The 11,561-nt window shown below is 37.5% G+C and overlaps 1 protein-coding gene across 1 annotated transcript; it reads right to left on the reverse strand.

Moving 5' to 3' along the window:
• Positions 1-3,564: 3,564 nt before the first annotated feature.
• On the reverse strand, positions 3,565-10,141 carry LOC121868357 (DNA-directed RNA polymerases I, II, and III subunit RPABC5). Its single transcript, XM_042368872.1, has 4 exons — positions 9,921-10,141; positions 6,855-6,949; positions 5,434-5,569; positions 3,565-3,916 (listed from the first exon to the last, which is right to left on the reverse strand). Exons 1-3 carry the CDS (start codon positions 9,963-9,965, stop codon positions 5,461-5,463), a joined length of 249 nt encoding a protein of 82 aa, XP_042224806.1. The 5' UTR covers positions 9,966-10,141; the 3' UTR covers positions 3,565-3,916; positions 5,434-5,460.
• Positions 10,142-11,561: the final 1,420 nt, after the last annotated feature.

Raw genomic sequence — 11,561 nt, forward strand, 5'->3', positions numbered from 1 at the left:
GATAAATTCTTCCATACCCCCCAACCCATCCCTGGCACAAGCATCCCTCAGGTTTGTGCTGTCCAACTACTCATGCCTTATGCAACTCATAACCAATTCTTAAGTTACCCTTGTTCATAGCTGTTCACTAATTAATACCTCATGTACAAAAACTGTAATACGGTTGTCCGGGAAGGGAGTTATGTACACGTGTTACAAGTGTGAGCCCTAAAATAGATGTTCAAGGAGGAATTTTAAGAACTAGTAGTGTCGCAGGTGCGAGCCGTGATGACGTTGACGACGCTGCTGGTGCTGTACACACTCTTCAACCAGGTGTCGAGTGACCTCCCAGACACCGCCTACATTAAGATGCTTGACTTGTGGTTCTTCTTCTGCATCTTTGTCATCTTCAGCATCATCATCATCCATGTTACAGTAGAGCACCTGGAGAAGGAGCCCGAAAGACATGGGACGAGAGTGGTGCAGGTGTCACCCCTCCTGGGCAACAAGGCTCCTGACTACTCTACCTTCTTCACTATCAAGTGAGCTGCCACCTTACTAATGCCCTTCAAAGCAATAACTTCCTTAAATGTAATAATTCATATTCTGTACGTAATAACCCTTAAATATGAAAACTTAAATATAATTTCCTTAAATACAATACCGTACCTAAAATGTAATAACTCTTGAATGTGATATATGTAATTAATGTAATGTAATTAACTCCCTTTAACTGTATTATTGATATCACTTGTTATTCAAATGGGCATATTATACTTTATTAACTGGTAGGTCTCTTATGAATGACTGAATTTAACTTAATATCGATACAGTAACCTGGTAAGGAAAAATGCATTATCCTAATCGTAGCTTATCTACACCTGGTCACACCACCACCAGCTGACACTGTCCACCTTCCGCAGGGTACCTGCTGGCAGAGTCATGTACCTCAGTCGCTGCCTCATCTACCCCTTCATCATCGCCTCCTTCTGCATTGTCTTCTGGATTGTCATATTGTTTTTCTCCTAGTTCACCATCACTCTTACTTCTCTTGGTTTCTTAGTTCTCCTGGTGATGTAGTTCACCTGGTCTGGGCATCCTGGTAAAACCCGTTCTGGATTGACATCGTCTCAGGTTCTTTAAAAGTTTGATATTGTAAGCAAAGATGTTATTTATTACAGAAAATATCTTCCGATAACTTGTTTTAACCACTTGAGTATGATGACAATCCCCTGGATATAACTCATTAGCCTGTTGAGTAGAATGACTTAATCCCTTGAATACAATGATTTAATCCCTCGAGTATATTATTTCCTGAACATCTGTATAAGGGCGACTCTACTGCTCAAGTACGTAGTACAGTACATTTCATAAATTGTTAGTTCTCTTGAATGCTAATATTTTACTGAACTAGTCCTTTCACATGTACAGTAGCTAAAAAAAAGTATCTGTGCATACTCTGTGTGAAACAATACAAGACCACAGATGATAGGTATTGGGATATGCATGCTGTCTCATTATACTATGTGATAGTAATCACTGAATCAATTATTTTATTCCTGTATGTCAACTCACCCTCTGTGTTGGATACTGAATGGCGGTGGGGTGAAGACACGCATACCAACCCTCCCGAGACATCACGAGTTGTACGTATAATTTCAAATGTCTTCCGACCCATCGCGTCAGATACTTTTTTTAGCTACTGTACGTTCTCCATGGGAAAACTGCAGATACATTATTGTAAGATTAGAAGTTCTAACAATATTGATGTTTTATGAAAATATTGCATATTCAAAATACTGAAGTATAGTTACAGTACAAGAAATGCAACAGGAAGATAAATTCAGTGTCATCAGAATCTACTTGTCTTGTAACCTGAAGAATACCGATGCTGGTCACCCAGCACCTTTTTCTAAAATCAAGTCCTGAAAGTACCATACAGTATTACGAATACAAGTATACAACTCGGTTTTCACCACTTAGCGAGGATGAAGTGATCCGAACATATTCTGCCCTGGTACCTTGTATCAGCAAGTCAAACATCAAGTAGATTCCATGGAGCTCACCCTAGCAAGAAAACTGTAATTAGCCCTGAATGTTAACATCTGTAAAAATAGTTTTATTATCCATTGTTTTCCATACTTGAGGAAACAAATGTTGCATACAAGCTTACCATGAAAGGGAAACATCAAATGTGTACTATGTGAAGTTTCTGCACACAGCCATTTGTTGATCTTTCACAGGGCAGCCCTTCATTTCTTCCACAATCCTTGTTCACATGTGTACAATATTACAAGTTTTTAGGGGAACGGTTTTTCCTTAACATTCCCTCAATGGACACTTGTGGAAAGAGGTTACTTTTGACAATTTTTCTGGCGGCTAGGCCTGGCTGGCCGACTCGGGTAAGATCTTTATAATGTTGACATCATAGAGGAACCATGTACAGTATACCTGGTGTTAGGTCATTACAGTAAACAATGATGTAGTTATGGGTTAGGTTTGTTGGATTAAGTGCTAGATTTTGCTTGAGAACGGTCTACACAGTTGTTAAGAGAAGGGCTCTCGAGTTAGTGGTCATATACAGTATTTTCTCAATTTAACGAACTAGTTTGAGCCACCCTTTCCTTTAAATCGAACTTCCGTTATTTTGACTCGATTTAGCAAACTAGTTCACTAAATTGTGAGCATGATTCTGTTAAATTCCACGCCAAATGCGACGCTTGGCACGTGGGGTTTGTTGACATTCACTCAGTCTGTGTCCTGGTGTAGGGGAGAAAGTCAAAATAGTGCAGCTATTAATGGGAAAAAAGTTTGGAAATAATAAGACAAATTTAAAACAAACACCAAACCCCCTAGTATAAGCTAAGCCATGAATAATGTTTCTAATGTTTCTATGTAAATATCATGTGTCTGAGGTGTCTCCGCAGGTGTGAGCTTAACAGAATTAATCTCAATTTAACAAACTACAGCAGTTCACTAAATCGAGCTAAAAATAATGGAAAATATTCCTTCTGCTAAATCAAGAGTTCATTAAATTGGATTCCATTAAATCGAGAGTATAATGTAATGTACTTCCTTTCTACTTGCCTTTTTTTCTCTCGCATGACTGGCACAGTTCAAGTTCTCCTTAAATTCTTGTTGTCTACTTTATTATCTAGTCCTGCATATTACATGGGCTATTTTTGTGGTATACTGTACTGTTCTCTGATTACACTTTTCATATATTTTTTTTAATATGTGGGAGAATATAAGACGATAAGAAGAATTATAGAATTAACGCATTGGTTATGATGGAAAATAATTAGCAGGAATCGAAAACCTAGTTAAAAAGGATGCACTAAAAGTAAAAGTGATGCTAATGGGTGACGTTGACCTGTATGAAGCAACAGGGCTGAACAAGATAAATACTCAGAGGTTTGCTTTGGAAAGGAAATACCAAAACAGGAAACATCTATTAAAACAATAAGAATGAGTAGGTGAAGGCAGAATTTGAGTGTGTTTGTTTCATATTCTGAACAAAATAATCTAACATTATAAATCAACTGTACCTGTACTGGAATAAATTGGCAAAAAAAAACTACAGAATTTTGGTTTCATTTTATTATAACTTAAACTGCCATATGAGAAATGATGACACTGGCAGATACAAACAAAGAAAATATGAGGTTGGTCATGAAATTTTGACGTAATCTACTAATTCTGTATAAGAGTACGAGTTTGTCATCATTATTCATCCTTCTCTTCCTCATCACTGATCACCCTAGTGTCTGCTGGATCTGTGACCCACCCATTGAGTAGTCCTGAATCTGCCAGTGAATGATAGATAACAGATCAACCTTTTCAGGCCTTGTGTACCGGAACATTCTTCCTCGAGTCTTTCATTAAACTTGCAGTATGACAAGTAATAAAAATATGAAATCCTTCCAATCTCCAAAATCTAAAAGATACAAAGAAAAACAACTAAATTAACAATATGTAAATGCATAGACTAATACAGTACTGTATAATCATTTCACAATCAACCACTCCACTGATATGATGAACAGTGTGTTGAATATATCAAGAGATTAAATACATGACTTTTATTAACATGCTAATTTTTAAGAATGATTATAAACATGCAGTTCAGGTACCCTTCAATTAATGAATGGGTAAGATTCCTGGAAACTATTCGTCAGGTGAAATTTTGTATTTCAACTCGGAGAACAAATGGGAAATGCAGGGGGTCTTCATTATACATCAAGGATGTGTTCCAGAGAAATGCAACTTATAGTTAAACATTATATAATGAGGAATTTTTCCCCATATGAATTAATGCATTCCAACATGTACAGTAATAGCCGTTGAAAGCTCAGGATGTGTTCCTAGAGAGAGCTTTCAGCACAATCAACTTACAATGGGGGCATTTTAACATACTGTACTGTAAAGTATTTGATGTGGGGATATAAATTCCTTACAATATTGTTTGTTACCTTTGAGTAATACATGATGGCTCCATTTAGCTACTTGTATAATAAGACAACTGATAAACTAATAAACCATGGTATATGCAGGTGCATAATACACTACAGTAAACCTCTGATAACTCGGCACATATGGAGCTCTGGCCTTGCCGGGTTATCCCAAATTCCGACTTATCGAGGCACTCCCCCCCACCCCCTTACAAAAATACAATAAAAATTACCAACCCATATATGTGTTCATGTAATTACTAAATGTAAAAAAGTAACACTTGCCAGCACTGCAGGCAAAGAATGAAGCATCATAGTAGGTGACACAAGTGCATGGTGGGCATGGTAGGTGACACAGAGGCATGGTAGGTGATGAAGGTGGCCAGATAATTTTAGATATCTCAGCATTTCCCGAGTTATACTAAAATACATTCCGAAACCATATCCATGCTGAGTTATATTAAATTCCAAGTTATCAAATGCCGAGTTATCGAGGGTTTACTGGACAATATTATTGATTAAGTACTGATAAATACACTTCAATATTATTCAATTCACAGCTGTTGTGGTAAGCTGTTTGGGCTATGTAAACAAAGCCGCCAAGAATTTAATATTGTGCATTAACTCATCTAGGATTGGGTGTGGTGTTCTTTTTGTGAAAACTGATTATTTTGTGATAATGTTTTACTAACCCAGCAACAAATGAACCTAAATAAGACTGTATGGGAATTATGGAGAAATTGCATACCTATTGTAATGTAGTTATAAAAGGATCGCGGGCAGACGAGCGTGTAAAAGTATTTTATACAGTACACCATATATCTTTACCCACTGGCCTATGGATGAGTTATACATCATTTACTCAGATTACTCGGAGGTGAACTGCTGCAATACATTATTTATTACAATATTTAGTGCTTACCAGATGCCATAACTTCTCCTTGAGCAATGACTCTATCCAGGTTAGTTTGGATGGGCAAATGAAGACTGGAGTTGGGCTCACCTTTTTTAATTCACTTGAAGAATGCAGTTACTTCTCCAGTGGGGCATAGTTGAGAAGCTTTTCAATGAGGTCCACATGGCCAAGGAGCATCCTTCGGCAGCAGTACCGCTTCAAGCCCAGGGCATCCAGTGCATCACTGACAGGAATAAACAACCTTATGAAATGAGAGTTGGTGGCCATGTGTTAGTGGAAGTGAATGAGTTTGTTTCAGGTGAATGTGTTGGTAAGAATGAGTGCATATTACCATGATCAGTGGTTAAATGTGTACTGTATTTCTAATAGTAAAGCAATAGAACTGAAATAGTATTAGACATCATGCTAATGTACTAAGAGGGTAAGTTGCAGTAGAAGCGGCTGAATTCATGTTTTTTATCATCAAAATTAATTTCTAATGACTTAATAAACTATTTTGAAATACAGTAGAAAGTAAAAATCCAAACTTTAATAAAATCTGCAAAACAATTTTAATAATTTAACAATTTTCTGGCAACCACAGGAAGACAAAAGGTCAGAACAGTGCTGGATCTGGAATATGGAGATTATCTTGTGTGAGGAACATAGCGTAAGAAGGAGAGGAATTTACCTGATGTTGGTAAAGGATTAGGAAATGACAATTCACATACTGTATTGCCACTAAAAATGAGCAAATCCCCATTCATGTTACAGTACTAATTACAATACTAAAATAATTTGGGATCTTGTATAACCACACACTATAATTAAATATAATCCATCACACAGTGGTCAATATACCATGCTCAGCTTTCAAGGACGTAGAGAAGGAAATTATACTTCTTTACATCCCCCTCCTGGTTTGATGAGGGGGACAATAAGGCAGATAAGGGTAAATGAAAAGTGGCAAAAACAGGAAATGGGAGAGACAATACACAATAAGAACTGATTAAAAGTCAAGTCTGGTGACACAAATAAGTCGCTATTCAAAATTAAACATACATGTATTCCAAAACAAATGTGAATAAAAAATAAAAATTAAGTTATTTCAAGTCACTTGCTGATGTGTCACAAGCAAAGCAAACAATAAAATACTATATTTGTATGAGAATCGTCAACTACAGTAGTATAAAAAAAACAATACAAAATTAAATATGTATTCCTCAATCCAGTAAATTTACCACACCAACAATTTAAATACATTCTAAAAAAAAATTCATAAATCAAGACATTACACAATCATAAAATGGTAAAATTACTGTTTCAGTCATCCTTTTGTTTTTCAGACAGTTTTGAATGATTTTGATCTAATCTAACCTAGCCGCAAAACCAAGGAACTATATCTAACTTAACCTAAATTCCTAAGATTCCCTGGATGAACGAAATGATAATGATACCCATAAAATTGCATATGCAAACACTAATACAGTAATCAGACAAGAAAATCATGACTGACTTGAAGAACTCACCCTTCAGTATACTCAGCTGACAAGAGTCCAAGATAGCTCTCCCACTTGTTGCCGATCACCTTCCCACAGGTAAAGCAACGGATGGGGATTATCATCTGTAAGAAAATGTAAAGATAGTGTACAGGTATACAGACAACTCCGTGGAATTCCAGTTTAAGGCTCCTTAACCTGGACACCTTTTCTTAAACATTAAACTACCTTTTAGAAAACTATGCATTTACACAAGAACAAATATAGCATATTTATGTTCAGCATATCCAAATAGCAGTGTATATTTTGCCGTGAATGGCTAAGTTCCTACTAACGCTAATTTAAGAGTGCGCTCTGACTGGTTAATTGTCCATTACCGGTGAACAACGCGAGAACTATATTTGACCATGACACTGGTGGCATTTGGCATTTATTTCACCATGAGTCGATCGTTGTGTAGCTATAAACATACCTAAGCATATTTCTGTTATGCATGGAAACTACTAAAAGGAATTTCATATTTCTATTTATATAGGGAGAAGGCAAAAAAATTACATTACGTTTCCAGCGCAAATTTATATTTTTCGAGTATTTTTAACCAGGTAAGACCTCCCCAATTACCAACAATATTTGTTGTTCAAAATGGGCATTAGAGGGAAAATGTGAGGTAAAATACTAAAAGGAACAGCAAACAAGCCTTTGAAAACATTACCTAACTTGTAAAATGGTTAAAAATACGGTAATGTCTGAGAACACCACTACCACCAGGCACCAGAAGGAGTTGTTCGATTTTGTTCATTTTTTCCACAGATGTTCTTAAAATTATAAAAGAGGCAACATTTACTAGAGCCTATTAGAACCTGACCTAACCAAAAAAAAAAAAAAAACCCTACCTAACTTTACCTAACTTCCTCGACCCACTATATTAAACTGAAAGCACTTAGCCAATCAGAGCCCACTCATGGTAAGATAGCAATAGTAGGAACTTAGGTATTTTATAGTAGTTCACACAACATTCCTACCCCTAATCTTTTACCATATACAAAAAAGACGTCTAATTTTAAGATAATTTTCTTCCATTACATTACTGTCGGAAATGTATAATAACGGAGATAGCGCACGCCAAATCTTTCTCTATTTTATTCCATTAACCTTCAGCCAACAGGATCAACAGGATCCCCTACCTTGTTGACAGTAGAAGGGGGGCGATAACTAATAAACAGGCAATTTCCGACGGAAATACACTAGTAAAACATAGGGTTAATATATAGGACTAACCCGCCGGGCTGCATTGCGCCTATGCGGCTATATCATGTCACGTCCAGAAATGCCTCAAATTTCACCATATCATAGTAAGTTCTTCTGTTTAATATACTGGGCAAGTTAGGTAAGGTTAGGTCGGTTTGTTTGGTTTGGTTTGGTTGGTTAGGTCTGTTCTTCATAACCACAAATGTTAAGTAGCGTTTATGTTAAAAAGATCCGTTTTTAACATATTTCCACAAACTACAACCGTGTCCACTATAATATAACAATGAAAATTCTGCGTTTTTATAATTGTTTTCAATCAATTTTGCCCTCGGGTTAGTCCTATATAATGACCAAACATAGTTTTGATTTTCTAACAGAGTTGTGTGAACTACTATACTCTGTAAATTTATCGGAACTTAGCCAGTCATGGCAAAATATCCGCAACACTTCGCAATTACCCTAAAAAAAATGAGAATGGGTAATATTGCAGTAAACAGCAACCACAGAATTCCGGAAATTCACTACTCAATCGATATAACTATTTTTGGTATTATTGCGTTTACACACCGTTCATTCCTACCACTAATCTATTATCATATTCGAATAAGACGTCTAATTATAAGATAATTTTCATCTATTACATTACCGGCGGAAATGTAAAATAACGGAGATAGCATATCCAAAATTTTCTCTATTTTCTTCCATTAATCTTCCTCCATTATCGCCTGCCTCACCTCCAACACTGCGTGTCTCCTTCATAAAACTCACGGGCATGCATTCCCGTACACGTCACGCATCCAATCAAAAACGGTTTAGTTTTTGCAACCAATTAAAATGATTTTGGGTTTAATTCGCAGTATATTTGGCCCAATCAAATTCGAGTTTTATTTTGGGTCTCTCATATTTTGAAATTCAAGTTCAATTCCGACCATGGAAGTCTGCGATGGGTGTCACTTTTAGTATATGGAACTGATTGCGAGTTTTTGGAGGAAAAAAGTAGAAACTATTGCATTTTTTCAATCGCATGGTGTTCTTCCAACCTCAGTAAAGTGTACAAAGAACAAGACAATGTAAATATTGCAAAGACCAACATATGTGGAGTTGGGTAAGAATTCCAGAATGCAACGACGAACAAGAACCAGGCCAATAAGGTAAGAAATAGGTGATTCCATCATATGATGAGAGTCGGTTAGGTTAGGTTAGGTTAGGTTAGGTTTGGTAACACTTTTTTTATCAGATACTGTTGCTGTAATCTGCAATTTTACCAAAAAATGTTTCTTCATCGCCGAACTTGACCGGACGCCAAAACGAATATTTACCGTCCCTTCGTCCCTTGATATATTTGAGAAACAATTAATTTATAATACCTTGAAAAGATCTAGCTTCTACGTAATCTTCTTCTCTGATACTCTTACAGAACTATTCGCTTCTCTGAAAAAGGAGAAGCTGTTCCCTGACTCTCACTCTCCAGTCACACACTCGAGAAGATGTTCCCTGTTAAAAATTTACCACAACCAGGAACGTGAAGCCATTTATGTTTTTAGGCTGCATAAAATAAAATAATATATCCAAACTAATTAAAATTACACTCTGACCAAAATTTTATGAAAATTTAGAATAGATTTTGGTCATCTGTCTCAAAAAGAGCAAAATGATAATATTCATATATCATACTTGTGGTAATATTTTAACATTTAATCACATGAAGGCAGTTTATTATGATGACTATCCTGCTATCTGTCGTCAGCCTCATGAACCTCATTATTTAATGCTGAAAATACCACAAACTATTTAAACTCTAATAATAATAATAATAATAATAATAATAATCAGACGTACTGTACTTACAATATTGTATTTCCCAGTTAACTCTGTAGCATTGATCAATTGCATCCCTGGTTACGGACTTCAGCAGGCAACTTTGACGTTGAACTTCATCAGCTTCATCTTCAAAAAGATTAGTTCAGAAGACCTGTATCGTGTGGTCAGGAAATGGAATTATTCTACATCTTTCCCGAAATCTTGACGGCACGACATAACTTTTACTTTTACTTTTATCCTCTTCACCACTTGTCGGCTCGTTCGCCGCTTGGGCGATCGGTCACGTCTCTGTTACGCACTGTTGGCAAGTACTGGGCATGCACCTGCTCCTGAATGTACCTGAATCTGCTCCAGTGTTGGTCAAGTCTGGTCTTGAAAGAGCTTACACTCGGTGCCGTCACAACACTTTCTGGTAGATTGTTCCAAGAGTTCATAACTCTCACTCTTAAAAAGTTTGCCCCCACAGTTTTCTGGACTTGCGGCTTCTTCAATCTTGAGCTGTGACCCCTTGTGGGGCGAGCGTCCGCCAGCTCCAAGTAAGGACACTCGACTGAGTAGTGCCCCTTGAGATGTTTATACACCTCAATTAGGTCACCCCTTGCCCGTCTGTAGTATAAGCTAGGCAAGTTCAGGCGCTCCAATCTCTCAGGGTAGCTGAGGTGCCGAAGGGCAGGCACCAGTCTGGTGGCCCTCCTTTGAACATTTTCAACCAACTGACAGTCCCTAGCATATCTCGGGGACCAGACGGGGTGACAGTACAGTACTCCAGATGGGGAAGCACTTCACTCTTGAAGATCGTTACGAGGGACGGACCGTCTAGATATCTGAACGACCTTATAAGGCGCCCAATATCCTTCAAAATTGCATTAATAACATAACGATATTTCAAGTTAATGGGGAACTATATATTATTTAGAACAACTTTGACTGGATGTTATTTTGCGATAGAATTAATACTTTAGCAGTTATTTTGCTTTTAAGTTTTTCGAATATTGTGACTATTTTTCAAGATGATGGCTATTGTTATCGCCGCTGGCTTATTATTACTGGTGCCAGTGCTGACGTGTTGCTGCCTTACCCGGACAAAACATTAGATCTCTCAGCCTGCGACCACGTGCCCCCCCCCCCCCACGACGGTCTAAAATATAAGATCCTCCAACTTGGACTTCCCACCAACATTGAAAAGTTGCTTTGCAACTTTCTTGACGGCAGAAATGCCAGACTGAGGGTAGAACAGCACACAGGAGAGACCTTCCCACTCATGAGTGGAGTCCCTCAGGGGAGCGTCCTCTCCCCCACCTTATATATTATCTACACAAGTGACACTCCGCCTCCCACTAGAATAGGTAACGAAGATGTTATGTATGCAGATGACATCACTCAAATAACAACACATCAAGGAAAATCGCGAGCGCTACAGGGCGACAGCATCAGGCAGGAATTAGAAAGGGTAAATAATTACGAAAAACAATGGAAAATCCAAACCAGTCTCCCGAAATTCACAGTGATACCCTTATGCAGAAGGAAAACTCACCCATCAGTAACCAATAATGCCCAGATAGAATACAAAAGCAGAGGGACCCTCCTGGGCCTGCATATATCCACGACAGGTTACTCCCATCATGTCCACACCAAGAAGGAAAAAGCAAAAAGGGAGCTGAGAAAACT

This window comes from Homarus americanus, unplaced genomic scaffold (assembly GCF_018991925.1).
Source record: "Homarus americanus isolate GMGI-L3 unplaced genomic scaffold, GMGI_Hamer_2.0 scaffold19318, whole genome shotgun sequence".
Classification (NCBI taxonomy): Eukaryota; Metazoa; Arthropoda; class Malacostraca; order Decapoda; family Nephropidae; genus Homarus; species Homarus americanus.